The sequence below is a fragment of the Ascidia mentula genome, chromosome 1, assembly GCF_947561715.1.
Source record: "Ascidia mentula chromosome 1, kaAscMent1.1, whole genome shotgun sequence".
NCBI classification, from domain to species: Eukaryota; Metazoa; Chordata; class Ascidiacea; order Phlebobranchia; family Ascidiidae; genus Ascidia; species Ascidia mentula.
In genome coordinates this window covers 17,516,070-17,533,177 of record NC_138566.1, presented here as the reverse complement: position 1 = coordinate 17,533,177, position 17,108 = coordinate 17,516,070, and the positions used below count along the sequence as shown (strand labels likewise).

The window sequence follows — 17,108 nt, the reverse complement described above, 5'->3', positions numbered from 1 at the left end:
CGGTTTCGAAGCGGCGGGGGATTCACACCAGCCGGCGTCATGCCGTGACGGCGTGATTTTCTCGCTCGAAGCGTCTGACGGCGGAGTTAAATCTGATTTAACTTTTCCGTCAGACGCTTTGTTTGCTAGTAGCTCTGCTGGCTGCAGAAACTTATTTTTGTGGGTTATTTGACTTATTTCTGACAATTTTAGCTAGTTTTGTTTGTAAATTAATTGTTTTATGCTAAGTTGGCGTAAATTTTCTGGTTAAAGTTAATGGTTTTGACACTTGTTTTGTTATTTCATCATTATTTAGTCAAATGAATATACTGATTACCAATTAAATTTTATAAATTAAACTGTGATTAATATTTGGTGGAGAAATTTTGTTTGCAGTTTGTTTGTTTAAAAGTTTAATAATGGAATTCAATGAAATGCTAATACAAATGGTACATGATTCTCCATGTATATATGACTCTGGCAGCAAACTATATAAAGACCAGAAGCGAAAAGAAACTGTTTGGAAAAACATTAGTGAGTGCACTGGACAGTCAGGTAGGATAAATGTACTGTTGTTGTCTGGACCAGCAACTAATTAATTGTTGATTCAGTGGAGAATTGCATGAAATGATGGAAAAGCTTACAAGACCGTTTTGCAAAAGAAAAGCGAAAAATTGAAAATGCACGGAAGAGTGGGGCTGCTGCTGAAAACCTGCAAAAATGGGAGCATTATGAAGCATTAAAATTTTTGCAGGATCATTTGAGGCATAAAATGTGAGTGACTTTGGTATGGGCTAAATTATAAATATATTGCACTTCTAACAAGTATGGTTTGTTGCAGGACTGTTGGAAACTTTTCCCGACCATCAACACCTGTGGTTGATTTTACACAAGATGAACCTGTTCCAGAACAAGGTATTTATACATATTTATTTGTGTTTTTATTACTTTAAACAAACATTCAAATGATGTTTGCAGAGGAGATAACCCTTGAGGAGGTGGAAGAAGATATAGCTACCCCACCAAGTACATCTCTGCCATCAACTTCAAGGCAGGGCATGAAATGGAAACGCTCTGATCGATTGGATTTTCAGGTTAGTGTTTTTAGGTTGAAATGTAATTTATGCCACTCATATATTTCATACTGTTTCAGGAAAGCATTTGCAGCATGCTCCGCCAAAATACGGAAAGCATTTCAGAATTAACAGCATCCAACACCGGACAAGATGATGAATTTACAGGCTTTGGAAATTTTGTTGCTTGCAGCTTAAGAAGCCTGCCAAAAAAAGGCATAGGAGGCCATGTCTGCAATTACAGAGCATCTGTCATCACTACGAGCTAATTTAATTGGCAATGCATAATGTGTGTTTTACTGTTTATTCTTCAATGGTTCTTTCTTTTCTACTTTTCTATTCCAGCAATTTTAAATTGTCATGCAGCATGTGTTACCTCATTGTATTCTCTGTTCACTTCTAAACATGAAACCAGATCAAAGAAATTGTGTGATTTATTGCGTGTGAAAAAGAAAAAAATATACACCAAACAAGATACTACACTGAATAGAAAAAAACAACTGAAAACAATTATTGCCAAGGCAGTGCACCATTCTCTGAAATGAAATAATCTTTGTAATGGTCTCGTACTGCAGCAGCACCTCTGGTATACATATTTGTACCCATGCGACCAATAGATTGGAAGTTTGAATAACTCTGCATTTCAGATCTCCATTCTCCCATAATTACATTACCCATTCTGTCTTCTTGGTCAAAAAACAAAGCAGTACAATAGAACTTTTCATTTTGCACACATTGCCTATTTTTGATCTGCAAAAAATTATGTAAACAGCATGCAGCTTTTGTTATAGCAACAACTCTGTTTGGCTGTTTTGTCTGTTTGAAACATAAAGTTCATTTTGGAGCAACCAATATACAAACCAACTTACCTTCTGGGGTACAAAATGTTGTACATCAGTGCCACTAACAATATCACTTGCTGATTTAGCAGTAATATCACAACTAAATCAAAATTATTCATTTTACACTTGTGCTAAGGAAACACACTAGACATAAATATTTTATTTTATTGCAGATTTAAACGTTCAAACGATAATTGGCTTTGTCACAACATCTTACGATGCAGAGACGCTGAAATTGGCTGGCACATTGGCCTAGTTTTCGTGGCAACAAAAAATGATTTATTGCCGTCAGCGCCAACCGCTCTGCGGGTGTGAAGCCCCCTGCCGCTTCGAACAACGCGCGAAAAAACCGCGACGGCATAAAATTTCCTTGTAGTGTTGCGTTGGAATTTGCCACACAACAATAGGCAAATGCATTTGCGTTCATTTTTTTGCTGTTTTATTTATAGCCACCTAGGCAACTTTATAGAGTGCCCTGCTCACAATTTTAATTATTGAACCTTAAAATCTGGCTTCCATCTTAATAATATTCAAGTATTTGGCAGCAAGTATTTGGCAGCAACCTTAAAATCTGGCAGTGTTCACTCAACATCTTATTTTTAGCTGAAGGAAGCTATGTGACTGAAAAGTACTTGACTTGACTTTGCTTTTTTTCTCCTAGAACCAGCCAAGTGATGTCTATTTCAGATAGCCTTTTTCCCTCCCGGCGACTGGGCTCTACAAATATCATTGAAACAAAATGTCTCGCAAATACACGATTTGGGTTGTTTGTGAATGAGCTGCACTCATTTGTCTGATACTCAGTTACACGAACTGGTTATTGATCGGACATGGACAAACTACGATCTTCTGACAAATTCGACCCGTTGGGTCATTCAATCGTGCACGCCAAATGTTGGCAGAAACTGGAGGTGCTCTAAGAAAGCTGTTCATACTGTAGTTCCGTGTAATTTTAGCGCACGTAAACACTTCTTGTTGATGTCATATATCATTGGCCCGCCTGTAAAATTTCTGATAATTACCTGTCGTAAGGTGTAATGTTTGCCCACTATCCAAAATGGCATCAGGCTGTTAACATTTTAGTCCACGTTAAAAGTGCGCAAATTAACATTACCCAATTGGTCCTAGCAGTTCCCGGTAACACAGTAAACAAATGAACAATTCCAGATTTATTGTACCACCGTACTTGTATCAGTCAATTTCTGACGTCAACCCGATTTGTGTGTTGACTATGAGATTGCATGATTGCCCTGACGTCAGTACAATTACCAGGTCATGCGCGAGCGCAAATAAGAAAGACAGCTGACACACTACACAAACCTTTAAATCCTAAAATGGCGACATAACCTCACCAAGAGATAAGACGTTGTTAAAAGCACACCACCGCAGGTCCGATTTCTCATTGTTTCTGGTATAAGTGTGTTGATAAGGTTTTATTTTCAACGGACCTATCTTACATCAACATTTCGAAAATCGAGAACGATATTAATCGAGTGATGCTGTCACAAATTATCCAATAAACTTGGCGTATCATATATTTTCGGAACAATTAAACATCGAAACATCTTAATATATAATAGTAGTGTAGGCCTACGCCACAATGAATGACTGGCGACTGTGGCTACTAAAACTTATTGTACTTCCTACTGTTGAGTGAGCTGTATTAAACGTTCGTCATGGCTACATATCAGAGTATACAGCATAGTCTCTGTCAATCACAAACTTTTGATTGGTAATTGTTCTGTGGGCTTTACATGCAAAAAAATCGTCAATTAGCCACTAGCGTATTGACTTATACGGAAGCAAGACTGTGGCAGCAATTAAGCACGTATTCAAGTAACGAACATGTGGACGAGTTCGTGCTACGCTCTGGCGAAGGCCATGTGCCTATATGGCGTAACTATAAACATGGCTATATACCTATACCAGTATTCGCAGGTTAATTTTCGACATTGAAAACCATTTACAAATGGCTGTTATATCTTGCATACAAACGACCAACAGTTTCTTAATATAACTTCCAGTTTACACACAAATGGTTCACAACCTTTCTTGGATGATGGCACTCTGCGGAGTTTATAAAGATATTGCGGCACCCAATAGCTGCAAAACAATAGGCGACCAGCTGAAATGCTGATGAAATCAGCCTTTCTGTCTGATACTTAATGCGGGATCATGTTTCGTTAAAATTGTTCCCTCGTTTTGGTTGGTAAAATATATGGCATAGGCTATATATAAATTACCAGACTGAACTTAAGAAACTCTCTGTACTCTGATGTTTACAGTTGGCTCCCCAGGGTGCTGCGGCACTCCGGTTGGGACCACTGGTTTATACTATGGTTTACTATCAAACATCGAAAGCTGGGCGTAGGCGTAGGCGTTTTCTTTTTTCAAAAATAAAGCTATTATCAGCTTTATTTTTGAATGATGTTGGTTACACTTATATATACATACGTTGGTTTAGTATCACTTGTTTTCCACGAATTTTTCGTTTTTTTGTGATTAATAAAAAAACATCAGCCTAGTTTACTGCGATTTAATGCACATGAATTCTCTTTTTCACGCCTCCATGATTTTGGTGTTTCCCCTGCGAGTATTAAATTAGATTGATTATGTTGGGTTGTGAAAAGTGATCATCATTTTTTTACTGAACATATTATGTTGCTCAGGTCGTCATGTCGTAGTTTTTATGAAGTGATCTCCGTTGTTTGTTTTTGATTAACTTGTAAAGGTTTGTGGCAACCAAGGTTGAAATATTCTTTTGCACTGCCAGTGCCACGGTGCCACCCCACATGGCCACATTTTGCGAAAATTTGCCGTTATTCCGCGCAATATAAATTAGCTAATGCATTAACATACAAAAAAAACGTTGCTATAGTCTGCTTATTTAATTAAAAGAAAAAAAATCTTGCGCAAAAAACAAACTTTCCAATCTGGCTTCCACCATTAGTGGTCACTGTTTACAGATATAGCTTCCAAATTGAAAAAAATGTGTATTAAATGCTCCGCTCTCTTTTGTAAAATTTTACAGATAATCCGCAGAATATTAATTAGGTAAAGCATTAGCATACGAAAAAACTTTGCTATTGTCTGCACAATTAACGATCGCCAAAATAAAGTTCCTCTGCCCAAAAAACAAACTTTCCAATCTGGTATAGCTTCTCTTAGCAATTTTGTAATTTGTGCTAAATAGTATAAGCCTACATAAGGAATTGGAAACAATGTTGTGTAAAAATTTGCTGATAATGTGCATACAAAATTTATGTAATATGTCTACACATAACGTTCTACACAAAATTTACAGTAATTTTTGTCTTTTACAGTACCAAAATGTTGAAAAAAAATGAGTTGATGAATTCAAAAGAACTTGAACCTGTTGTGGACTGGATTAAAGTCGTTAAAATCGCCAAGTCATTAAAGTACAAAGATAGAAGAAAATTTTACAAAAAAATTAAACGAAAGGCAAGAAGAAGATCATCAGCAGGCCTGCAAAGTCCAACTTTGCAGTCCTTAAATAATGGAAGCAATGAGAATGAATTTGACACATATACACAGTTGGACTATTTTGCTGTTGGTCCATTCATGAGTGATGTGCAAACAATTTTAAACACTGAAAGACTGAAGCAAAAAGAAAGTTCACCAAATGGTGCCAGTACTGATGACCAAACTACCGAACAGGTATCTACATGTGCGAACACTTCACTGAATGATGGCAATACTTCTCTGGAAGATGAACAAGAACATTTATTGACTTCAGGAGAAATAAATACTGAAGATAAGGATAAAAACAAGGATCAAGAACTCAAAGATAATGAGATTGCTACATTTCTAGACAGTTTAGATGCTGAAGTGCAAGAGTGGCACAATCCATATTTAAAGGAAAAAGACTTGTTGCCTTCTCAAAACCTTTCTCAGCAGCCAATAATATCTACACAGACACCTCAAGCACTGCTGCAGTTCGAGTCTACTGAAATGAATCAGTCTCAAAACATAGAAACTAAGAAAGAACGTTGCTTTTTCTATGACACAACAGGAAGTTGTAAATATGGTGATATGTGTGAACGCAGGCATAAAGCTGCCACAAAATCTGCGACTATCCTGATTCCTGGCATGTTTAAAACATTTGCCCTGGATATGGTAAATAGGGTGAAGCGTGGAGGTGGAACACATGGGGATGTTCATGATTTGGGTCTTGAATATGGAGATGATGATATGTATGATAACTTCCTTGAATTTTCAAAAGATGTCCTAAAAGAGTTGAGAAAGTATGGCCGAGTGGTGCAGTTTAAAGTTTGTTGCAACAGATCTAGACACTTGCAGGGAAATATTTATGTGGAGTATGATCGGAAACGTGAAGCCAAAATGGCATTCGAAAAACTGGACAATCGATTTTATGATGGGAAGTTATTGCAGTGCAAACTGGTAAAAATTAGAAGTTGGAAAAAGGCAATATGTGGAATGCATTATCGACGGGGGAACTGTTCACATGGAGACCTCTGTAACTTTTTGCACGTTTTTAAAGATAAATCTAGGGAATTTTATTGGGCAGACCAAGATCGATATTGAGCTGATTTACTGCTTTTATGTGTTATGCAATACAACTGTTTGTCAGTTTAAAATGTTTTGTCTTTTACAACGTTGACAAGGCTACACAGTTCAATTAGTTTAAGGTGGTTTTGTGGAAAAGTTTTGATACACATCATAAAAATAATAAGGGAAGTACATATCTTTACTGCCACCGTGTGACATACACTCTTAGCAACCAACAAACGCCAAACTTATAATCCGTACCAATAAGTCCATATTCGGAAAAAATTACGTAGTCACAAATAAGGTAACAGCTAATTCTCTTATCCAGAAAATTATGATATGACATATAACATTAATTTTTAAGTGAACAGTTGTGATGCTACGTTTTAGTTCAAGTTAAACTTCTTCACAGCATTGGAAAAATCTCTGTCGTTTTGCGTCAGGCGCGACAGAAATTTTGATAATTAATTGCACTTGTTTAATTGAAGTTGTGCTGCTTCTCGCCGATAAATAAACATAACATGGAAGTATCTGAAGAACCAAAGAACTTTGCTGCTTTACCACGTCGCTACGAGGATACCAAACCTGCTTTAAACCAAGCATTTGCCCACGAAAGCATTCTTGGTATGATGTTTATATTCGTAGTTTTGTTGAAAAAACACTCGATATAAATGTAGATGCTGCTTAAAAGGGGCATCAAACCTGTCGAAGGTTTTATTGCATGGATGCAGATTGTAGAAAACGTAAACCTAATTTTATTAAGAAATTGGACAAAAGATATTTCAACGCACTCAAGAAATTGGAAAAAAACAAAAACATGAAGAACTGATAAATTGCCAGGAGGAGGTTTGGGAAAAAGCAGAGGTATACAAAGATGAATGCGTGGAGAAAGCGTTACAGGAAGCAAAACAAAAGGAAGAAAAGAGAGTGAAGCATTTGACACAGCAACACGACAAGCAGATGAAAAGAGAATTGTCACGTCTTGAAGGTGCGACGTTATTTGTTTATGAAGCTAAGAAATAGCCCATGTTGATTGCTGTTTGTTTAATTGGACGATATTATCTCAAACTTTATAACACAGCCATACGTTCAACGCCAACGGAGACACACCAAGGGAATTACAGACGTATAGTTAATTGCTTTATCGTCAGCATTGTATTGTATGTAAGGATTCTAAATAGCTATCGGTATGGTCTAAATCGCTCTTCAATTGATCTCGCTTGTCGGAGCTTTGTAAACTTACTAATTTAACTCACAATCAACCAACAAAATGTATGCTGATGAAGGTATTTACTGAAAAAATGTAAATGAAAATGGGCCTTTGTTCTAAGGAATTGTATATCAGAAAGGAATGGAAAAGGTTTACGAGGAAAAGCAATCAGGTGAGCGAAAACTGAACGACGTTGTTGTAAAACTGCACAAAAACTTCGCGGCTGAAAAAGCTGCAGCTGTGGAGGCAGCAAAGGTAGAGGAACGGGGTATTGCAAGCAACAATGCCACGAAAGCAGAAAGGTCAGTGACTAGGTGAAACCATGCAGGTCCTGTTTTTGCATCGATCCATGCAGATTGCACCAACAAGCATTGGAGGAACAACACAACGCCGACATGCAGCATGAAAAAGAAGAGCTTGAGAACCTTCGTCATGCAATGTTGGAAGAAATGAAGATGGCCGTGTTGCATGCAAGAAGAGAAGAACGGGACGTGGCAGCAAAAAACCTAAATGAGGTGTGTAGCTTTCTTTTGTATCTGTAAAAACTATACCATATGTTTAAATAGGTTAATATGTCACACCAGTGATGGTCCATCATTAAACAGTTTATTTTGATTAATGTTGTAGGCCTACACACAATATAGGCATATTTCAAGATACAAACACATCCACGATTGACTAATAATACAAGGCCTCATTTAGCAGATTTGTTATTACGGTAAAGTTGCAATAAAACTACAATTGGTTGAATTTGGTCAGCATAAAGTCAATGTGATCAGGTGTCAGCCAACTTTCACAATGAAATTGCGGAGTTGCAACAAACGATCGACGATTTAAATGACAAACAGCTGAGGACAGAGACGGCATTAGAAGCCATGGAAGAACTTAAAAACTCGTATGTGGAAAAACTAAAACACACAAGATCTGCATTTACTGCTTTCATAGAAAAGAGCAGACCAGACTTTTTCACTGGACAGTCTGATTTTCTTATTCCAACAAATGTTATTGAGCCAACCGATGACACACAATAGGCAATGAAATACTGTCAACAAGGATTTAGCGATATTTTTTTATTTTCAACATGACTATGTTCTTACCTTATTCCAAGAACAAAGCCATAATTCCTACACATATGCTAAATCGTTGTTTTTTATGTTGATTTACTTCTCTAGTGTTTCTTGCTCATGTCCAATGTAAAAATCCCACAAACATCAATGGAAAACCCAATTCACATAATTTGTCACCGTTCAGGGAAAGTGATGTGTTCTTTTTGTGGCCTGGCCACCTTACGATTTTCTTTAACAAGCGATGTGGGACATTGCATTTCATTGTGACTGAGAGGAATGAGGGTTGTTCCACTTTCACTATGAGCCACAACAACTCCAAGCTCATTTTCAGCTGTTGTTAACAGGTAGCATTGTGCATCACCAAGAGAAAGCTGAAAATAAATTTATCAACTCATTTACTTTTTTATGTTGTTGTAGTAGCTAGTAATGCAAATATAGTCTGGCAGTGGTAAAATTATCTAAGAATAGAACTTTAGTAAGATTTTCACATAATATATGTGTACACATGGTTAATGTTTCAAAAAACAATGTCCTAAAAAGCTATTCAATGCTTATGGTCATGTTATACATAAAGGTTGGTTTAAAGGATTAAAAAAGTTTTCTTTTTTCCTTGTTTACAAGAGGCTATTATGTTGTGATTAATTTGGAAACTGTGCAGTCTATGGAATACTTTAAGGCCCCATATCAGTAATATATCCCCAAATTCAAGTTTTGAAGGCCATCAACATTAATACCCATACTAAGTGATTTGCTTGTTTGTCCACAACAATTCCTGTGGTTGGTGACCCATGAAGATCTACTGGTCTATCTAGAAGCATTTAAAAGAGAAAAAAAATTGATTGCAGCTGCATCGGACAAGACACCGCACAGAACTGAGGAGCCTCCAGGAGGATGTTATGTCCTATAGGATAGCATAGACAGTCCCTGGGGGCAACCAAAGCAACTTTCCTGTGACAATTTTTTTTGCCATTGCGTAGAAAAGGGTTGGGGCCAACATTAAATTGCAAATTGGATGAGGTTTTTGTGATTCATTTTTTCGCAAAACCAACTTTCATTTTTTGCAGCCTATCCAGCTAAAATAATGTCCGACCAGGGGGCGAAATGCTAATTTTGACCTGAATGCTAAAACTAATTTTGACCTGAATGCGTAGACAAGAGGCGGGCCCAACATAAAATCACAAATTAAGGTATACTTCTGTGATTCAATTTTGAGCTATGAACACTTGAACATTTTGGTGCTTTTTCAACTAACTTTTTTACAGTACCCAGCACCAAATGACTAGCTGAATGAGAAGGGCAAAAAATGCGCTAAAAGTGCTCCAAACACGCTAAAAATCGCTCTGGCAAGCACATGACTCCCTGCTCATTCAACCCAAAAATTGACCCTAATGCATCCCCAGTTGCCTTGTGACATCACTGAGTTTCTCTATGACCGAGGAGTACAAGACGGGCATTCCCAGCGGGCGAAACTTTTTTAATAGAAATACTGATATGCGGTCTTAACTGACAATTGCATACAAAGTTATATATATGCGTACAGTACAGTTATGTCGATAACGGCTTTAGAGTGGGGAGAATATGAGAAAAATATTCAAAAAACAGGTTCCTTGCAGCCAGCATGAATGTCCAGTCCAGTAAATGTGGTAAAAAACAACTATAATATATTATATTTTGAGTTCAACTAGTCTATCTATACTTAAATTGGAAACTTGTACTCACCACTTTTGCCAAGACAATATCACCAGGCCGAAAGCATTTAAATATTTCCACCTTATCCCGCTCTGTTGCACGTACATCTTCTTTTCGAATCATCCCACGAAATGTATGAGCCAAATTGCAGTTGTTGACGGCCGTTATAAGACACTTGGCATACCTTGAAGAAATCTGTGTGATCTATTCAAACAAAATATAATTAACATGTTATGCATGTTTTAGTTTACATATTCCCCTCAGCTAAAATCCAGATGGGAAGAACATGATAATTTTCATTGCAATTTAATAGCAATCAATGCAAAAAACAAAAAATACTTTTTTTCTCAAAAAATTTGACTAATGCATTAACATACAAAAAATTTGTGAACGTCTGCACAATTAAGGATTGCTGACAAAATCCTTAGAGCAATAGAGCAAATAACAAACTTTCAAATCTGTTTTTTTCCTGGGGCCTTTCCTAATACCACCAGCTTTAATGTCTTTTCAGTGTGTATACAGGATATTTGCCAACCTTGCATGTAACTATGTTTTCAACTTCTGGAACACTCTGAGCTTGATGTTTTGATTTGACATAAAGTAATGGAAGACCTGGACCCTTTTCTTCCCTTCCCACCAACCCTGTCAGTGATGCAAAGACATAACCATGACGCTCATATGTCCCTGAACCACTCTGGCATGTTTCAACACTGGCAAGTCTTTCACCTAAAAGAATGTCAATCAGTACAAGATCCAAACCAAATTAAAAATTATTTGGTGGTTATTCCAAAGTGCTGAAAATAAATTTAAAACAAATCTAACAGTTTAATGATTTTTTATTTTCATTATCGTAAGGTTACGACAATGACAGACCAGGACAAGAGTAGGTCCGAACATTAAAGAAAACCTTGATAAAACAAACTATAAATACACCCCAAATCAGTATTTTTTTTTATAATACGTGTCTTACCAGGTATGCACCTTTGTCCTAATACATGCTCCATTGTATAATTGATTTCAATTGATACCAGAGCAAAATATTTGTAAACAAATAAATAAACCCACGTGCAGTATAAAGCGACACGCGACAAGAATTGTTTTTGAAGCATTTTGGGTCGAAATGAGCTTCTGGGTCTCTAAAATGGCTTGCAAACTTTAATTGAAAATCTTCTGTTTGTAGTGTTTTTTTGTTGTTGATTTACGTCTGTATTTTTTTGCGTTAGTTAATATATACATTTATATTGATAAATTACATAGCGACACAATATCGGCATCCAATTAGGCTTGTATCCTACTTTGTGTGAATGCGTATCTTTTTTAACCGGATAGTCTATAAAGCTTCGACTTTATACAATACCATAGAAGAGCAACATTGTAAACTATAAAAACACAATATACTAAATTTTGTCAAAATAAGCCCTTTCCTGTTTGGTGACTGTGTATATTTACTGTTACGGACAGTTTAACAATTTATTAACATTTCTATGTTACTTGAACCCTTGTGTGTATATGTGCACATTGGCATTACATCATCGCATTCCTTTGTCTCATAAAGCGTGCTCGCATGGTTTCCTGGCGGGAAATAGCCACAGTAATCGTTAACATTAATGTAGATTAGACCTTGTCGAGATTCTAGTAGTACTTTCCATATTTGTGACAAGTGTTATGTAGACTTAAAGGCCTGTCATGTGCCTCTTTCAGTGTTTTGTAAGCCAGTTGACTATGTAGCAAATTTGTGACTTTGTTTGTATGTTTTAGACGCTAAGATAACTCCACAGTGCCTTTAGAAACGTGGTACTGTGACCTTCAGAAATCTCAATCGTGCCCTGTTTGTACTGTTTACCCCGATGCTGCCCCGTTGCTGATGTATTGTGTTGTGTCTCATCCATTCTACACTGCTGTCATCCCGAATCTGTGAACGGTTTAGCGTACTGATTCGTTGTTCTTTCACTGCACAATATATTCACTGAAAACCAAGAGACTGGGGTGCGATTGCGAATTTCTGACTCATCGTACCTGACGTTGGTACCTACGAAGAACCGGTATAGGCAGACCGATAGCGTAGGCCTATGCGTGACATTCAACCAATAAATTTTGGCCGTCACATTTACTTTCAATTTATTAATTATGAAACACGCCAGGGTACGTAACGCTAATATCAATGGATACTTTAAGGAAGTTAAAACAGGCTTTTCATTAAATTGCTTGCCAACTTAGTTTATTCATCCCTCTATCAACAAAACAACGACATACTTCAGAATATGTCGTTAACTAATAATTTATATCTTTTCATTTCCAAGAAAAGGTCGCAAAAGATTAGTTTAAATAAATATTGTATAGAAAAGTAAATGCTGTGTAGAACAATTGGATAAATGGAATGGTTCACCAAGTCTATCAAATCTAAGACAAATACTAAACCATTTCCATACATTTTATCCATTCCGGAATCAACTTGCTTTTCATGCCTAATCGACCTTTACCATTATTACCCTAACGACGAGCTTTGGTTAACATTAAACGCTTTTCTCCATGGTGTCGTAAATTTAACCAATTTCCCGCAACGACTTTAGTAAGCACAGTTCAGTGAACCTGAACGCGTACTCTTACTGATGAATTTGGTTTCCCATCAGTCTTATTAAATGTGCGGTGTCCCTTTCCCATTTGACGATGGGCAAACTTTTCGCCAAACAATTAAAACATTATCGGAATTTAAGCACCATCCGATCTGATAAACCATTGCCGCATTCCACGTTCTGTGCACCTGCCTGGCTTGCTTGTTAAAGACACAGAAACACAGTCATGTGTTTTTGCGATAACTGGATGTTTAGCCAAGGTGGCACAACTTTCAGTTCACTTTATTTTATTTTATATATTTTATTTTATATTATCGATATTATTTCTGAAATCCAATGGATTTTTATCCAGCCTATTTTTGAGTTACAGCTATAAAAAGTTTAAAAATGTTCTGATCTTCTGGCATAAACGTACTGTATTTTACGACGTTTCGTCTGCCATGCGGCGAGACTTCATCAGGTATAACACAACAATTGAATCACACTGAAATTGAATCAATTCAATTATTGCGTTATACCTGATGAAGTCTCGCCTCAGTGCGGACGAAACGTCGTAAAATACACTACGTTTATGCCAGAAGATCAGTACATTTTTAATTGCAATATGCCTGGCAGCAACAGGAATTTCATACAAACAGATTTCCTGTGTTGTCGGAAAACAATAAAAAAAGCCATAATATTAGAAAGCTGCAGACATATTATGTACACGCACTGTTTCGACCTGCAAGGTCTCATCAGTGCAGCTGTTGACAGTGGTACTGTGCTAGCTTTTACACTAGCGGGCACACTAATTTCCACTTTGTGGTACCTTTCGGTCAACGTGCCAGAATTTTCCCGAACATTTTCGAAAATGTTGTGTTAAAATCTGCGTCCGGGAGAAATGGCAAAAACGTTCCTCGATGTCCGGAATTTTGAACATCCCACGTTTTAATAGGCGGTGAAAACATGTTGTTAAATGTAGTTCCTTCGACCGGGACTTTTATGAAGGCTATCAACAAAAAAACATCGTCCACATTGGTTCTCATGTTTCATGTAAAACTAACCACATGTAATGATGTTATAATTAAAAATCTGCACAAAACGTAAATGGCACGGGCCTGGCCACCAAAAGGCAGGCCTTGTTCCGCCATCTTTCCTCTTTAGCTTTTGATATCTATCTCCTACAGGTGACTCACTCTTCACCCAAAACCGAATCCCTCTGGAAGTCCGAATGGACTCTTTAGAGCTAAGAAGGGGTTGGCTACATGCCGTGGTTCCTACAGGGCTCTGATTCCGGTCGATGAGCGATCATCCGACTCATCCTTGTAGTTACCGGAATTAACCCCCCACGCCGGTTCCCGTCTGCCCCCTTTGGGTAGTCGGCTCCCCGACTTCTTTCTCGGGGAGGGTTTTAGACCTGGGTTCCTTTCATTTTATACCCAGAGGGGCCTCAGTGCCGCAGTCTTTTGACCCCGGTTCGGCGCGGTTTACCTCGAACCCGACAGATAACTTGTCTGTCACCCGGACGGGCGATCTCGCCTATCCAACACCCTCCACCCGGTTGCTGTCGCTTGCGATGGCGACCGGAGGCCACGGTTGCCAACCAGCCCTTTTGGCAAGGCGAAAGTCTGAATGGACTTCCGACCCTGCCCACTTAAACTCGGCACCCTACGAAGGCTGCGGCATAGGGGGTGTCGCAGTTCTTCTCAATTCTCCAAACCGCAAATTCTAAAATCTATTTCTGACTCTGCGGCCGTATTATCGCGGTCGACATCTCAACCCGCACCCACACCCTCCATATTGTCAACATCTACGCCTCCTCTGGAAACCCGGTTAGTAATAATTTATTTTACAGTTTTCCTATGTTACATCACCGCACCCTGTAATTTTGGCTGGAGATTTTAATTGTATTGAAAACCCTTTATTAGATAAATTTCCCCCTATCAAAACCTCTCCCCCCCAGCACAAATCTAGCACAATTAACTAACCTTTTTAAGTTAAAAGACTCTTTTTCAATACTGCACCCCGATTTAGTCCAATTTCCCGTCGTTCCTTTTAAGTTTCAATCCCGTTTAGACCGCATTTATGTTACTCCTAATTTATCGCTTAAAAATCATTCTTTTGATACATAAAAAGTTGCCTCTCTTCCGATCATGTCTTATTTAGATCGAATAAAACAACTATTGTACAAATAACCTCCATGTGCCCCTGATGTACAGAATATATGTAGGTTCTTTGGCTTCGTTTTACAGCTGGATAAAAGTTTAATATATAGTTCTTTTCAAAAAAAATATATTTTGCTACTTTTCTGGCATGTTAAATAGGCTTTTCTCAGGTGCAAGAATTCACTGTGGAATGGGTGGGAATTGGAATTTCACCCATTAGGAACATGGCCAATGTAGACACTGCTACTGGATGGGTGAAAAATGGCGTCGCTACAATTACGGTGACGAATTAGCTTTGCGAAAAAAAAATTATCTCCATTTTATCTATTCGCGGTATAAGTCGAATTGGGTTTTATAATCTGGACTGTGGGGTACGATTCCAATTATTTCATATCTATAGCTTTTCCAACTTTAATAGTATTGCTTACTGGTACAGGTTACAGCAGTTTAAACTGCCATCTGTCAAGCGAACAAAAAACACTTGGCGCAAAATATATTATATTGTAATTTCCGGTAACTCAGAAATGAGTAACAGACGATCAGTGCCGATGTATGTATTTATAAAGCAGAAATATAAATTTCGTATATTGGCATCATCAGTTTCTCTCTTAGGCAAATATAATCCAGATCCGTCTGTCAAAACCGACCCGCACTGGGTGATTCCTGTTGCCATTTCGTAACATTTTTATCGTATGTTGTGAAGGATCGCCAAGGTGGAGGTTCAAACGGTTACCCGTCCAAGGACAATGTTCAGATTGTGGAATTGCTGCAAGGATTCGAGGTATACGGGTGGACTGTGCTTAAATTCCGACGACCGCTCATCGCGTGCGACATGCAAGACTTGGACATAACGGTTCGTGTTGCGACATGTTTGTACGTCGTTAAACGTGAAATTAAAAGCCACGAAATATAAAATAGAGTTTACTGCTTGATAAACAGGCAGAACAACAATTCGCAACCACAGCAATTAGATTCTTTGATCGAATCGTGGTTGACAAGTTTGTCACTTCGTGGTAAAAAGGGAATTGGTAGTATAGACTGCAATAAATGTTAGTCGTCCGCTTGTGATATGGGTAGAAATGTCGCAGTCTGCTTAAATCAGCAATGTCCCAGTCTGCTTAAAGCCAATGATGGTGAAATAGAAGTTTTGATTTAATATGTCCGTTTATCAGAAAACGATAGAGTGCGCCACTTGCGTCATCGTGTCCACTGTTGGGCACAACATGTTTAAACCATCGGCTTTCGAAGCAGCAAACGATTAGTCGTGCATATATGACAACGTATAGTAGCATACTTGCGCAAAAATGATGAGACATGCCCCCAGTAATCAAAGTATGCCGATTTTCACAACAAATCTGAACCATTTGAACAATGATTTCGAAACAATGATTTCTAGGATGAGACCTTGAGGATCATCTACGCAAGAGGAACAAATGCTCCAAATGGAGATGACTTGCAACCACGAGACAAGCATCCTTCGTCGAATGGAGGTGCAGACAATGAAAGGAGATTGTCCCAGACAAAATATACGGATAAACACATTTAAAAGCCTTTATATACTCCTATTTAATATACTTAAGATAAGAATAGGAGATTTTCTTACAATGAATTGCAAAGGAAGAGCCTGATCCTTTTGGCGCCGACAACGTCCGGAAATAACTGGTTTTCCGAAGGAGAAAGTCACTTAACATTCGATATACTTAACGACAACGTAGTTGTACCGGAGCAGGACACTTTCTACCATTGTCGACTCTTTGAATTTCCAGAAATTATCGGCAAACATCACATGGTGAAGGTTTCATGCTACAGTAAACGTATGCTCGATAGAGCAAATGTATGTGTCCTACTGCGTCGTTTTCAGTTTCCAAGTTTGTCGTGTAACAATTTAAACAAGGGGATATTTAGGAAAAATTAAGGCAAGTTATATGACTGTGACTTAAAATTATCAACAATATAACAAATTATCCTGTTAGAATTTTAATTTTAGAAATTTCAGGAATT

At 37.8% G+C, this 17,108-nt stretch overlaps 4 protein-coding genes and 1 pseudogene across 5 annotated transcripts; 4 read left to right on the top strand and 1 right to left on the bottom strand.

Annotated features, from left to right (window-relative positions):
- The first annotated feature begins 25 nt into the window (after nt 1–25).
- On the top strand, nt 26–1,340 carry LOC145888573 (transcription factor Adf-1-like; annotated as a pseudogene). The gene is made up of 5 exons (XR_014399440.1): nt 26–534; nt 591–753; nt 821–894; nt 958–1,073; nt 1,133–1,340. The product of XR_014399440.1 is annotated as a transcription factor Adf-1-like (transcript).
- Nucleotides 1,341–5,225: 3,885 nt separating this feature from the next.
- Nucleotides 5,226–6,460, top strand: LOC145909014 (uncharacterized). The gene has a single exon (XM_082996340.1). The coding sequence runs from the start codon at nt 5,246–5,248 to the stop codon at nt 6,458–6,460; it is 1,215 nt and encodes a 404-aa protein (XP_082852466.1). The 5' UTR covers nt 5,226–5,245.
- Nucleotides 6,461–6,910: 450 nt separating this feature from the next.
- On the top strand, nt 6,911–8,679 carry LOC145898049 (uncharacterized protein C6orf163 homolog). Its single transcript, XM_082986494.1, has 5 exons — nt 6,911–7,048; nt 7,188–7,412; nt 7,756–7,936; nt 7,990–8,149; nt 8,414–8,679. The coding sequence occupies exons 1-5, from the start codon at nt 6,946–6,948 to the stop codon at nt 8,663–8,665; spliced, it is 921 nt and encodes a 306-aa protein (XP_082842620.1). The 5' UTR covers nt 6,911–6,945; the 3' UTR covers nt 8,666–8,679.
- Nucleotides 8,680–8,860: 181 nt separating this feature from the next.
- On the bottom strand, nt 8,861–11,612 carry LOC145898060 (exosome complex component CSL4-like). The gene is made up of 4 exons (XM_082986505.1): nt 11,361–11,612; nt 10,926–11,116; nt 10,421–10,594; nt 8,861–9,072 (listed from the first exon to the last, which is right to left on the bottom strand). Exons 1-4 carry the CDS (start codon nt 11,497–11,499, stop codon nt 8,875–8,877), a joined length of 702 nt encoding a protein of 233 aa, XP_082842631.1. The 5' UTR covers nt 11,500–11,612; the 3' UTR covers nt 8,861–8,874.
- Nucleotides 11,613–15,263: 3,651 nt separating this feature from the next.
- On the top strand, nt 15,264–16,653 carry LOC145888566 (DBH-like monooxygenase protein 2 homolog). The gene is made up of 3 exons (XM_082979343.1): nt 15,264–15,388; nt 15,811–15,960; nt 16,504–16,653. Exons 1-3 carry the CDS (start codon nt 15,332–15,334, stop codon nt 16,651–16,653), a joined length of 357 nt encoding a protein of 118 aa, XP_082835469.1. The 5' UTR covers nt 15,264–15,331.
- The last annotated feature ends 455 nt before the right edge of the window (nt 16,654–17,108 follow it).

Bases quoted from the DNA above. Each gene is read 5' to 3' on its own strand.
- LOC145909014 (XM_082996340.1), top strand. From the start codon at position 5,246: ATGAATTCAAAAGAACTTGAACCTGTTGTGGACTGGATTAAAGTCGTT.
- LOC145898049 (XM_082986494.1), top strand. From the start codon at position 6,946: ATGGAAGTATCTGAAGAACCAAAGAACTTTGCTGCTTTACCACGTCGC. The intron at 7,049-7,187 runs GTATGATGTTTA...AATTTTATTAAG, and splicing joins TGCCCACGAAAGCATTCTTG to AAATTGGACAAAAGATATTT. The intron at 8,150-8,413 runs GTGTGTAGCTTT...CAATGTGATCAG, and splicing joins CAGCAAAAAACCTAAATGAG to GTGTCAGCCAACTTTCACAA.
- LOC145898060 (XM_082986505.1), bottom strand. From the start codon at position 11,499: ATGCTTCAAAAACAATTCTTGTCGCGTGTCGCTTTATACTGCACGTGG. The intron at 11,117-11,360 runs GTAAGACACGTA...ACATTCTTTTAG, and splicing joins AGGACAAAGGTGCATACCTG to GTGAAAGACTTGCCAGTGTT. The intron at 9,073-10,420 runs GTGAGTACAAGT...ATTTATTTTCAG, and splicing joins ATATTGTCTTGGCAAAAGTG to CTTTCTCTTGGTGATGCACA.
- LOC145888566 (XM_082979343.1), top strand. From the start codon at position 15,332: ATGGCCAATGTAGACACTGCTACTGGATGGGTGAAAAATGGCGTCGCT. The intron at 15,389-15,810 runs GTGACGAATTAG...TATGTTGTGAAG, and splicing joins ATGGCGTCGCTACAATTACG to GATCGCCAAGGTGGAGGTTC. The intron at 15,961-16,503 runs GTTCGTGTTGCG...AATGATTTCTAG, and splicing joins TGCAAGACTTGGACATAACG to GATGAGACCTTGAGGATCAT.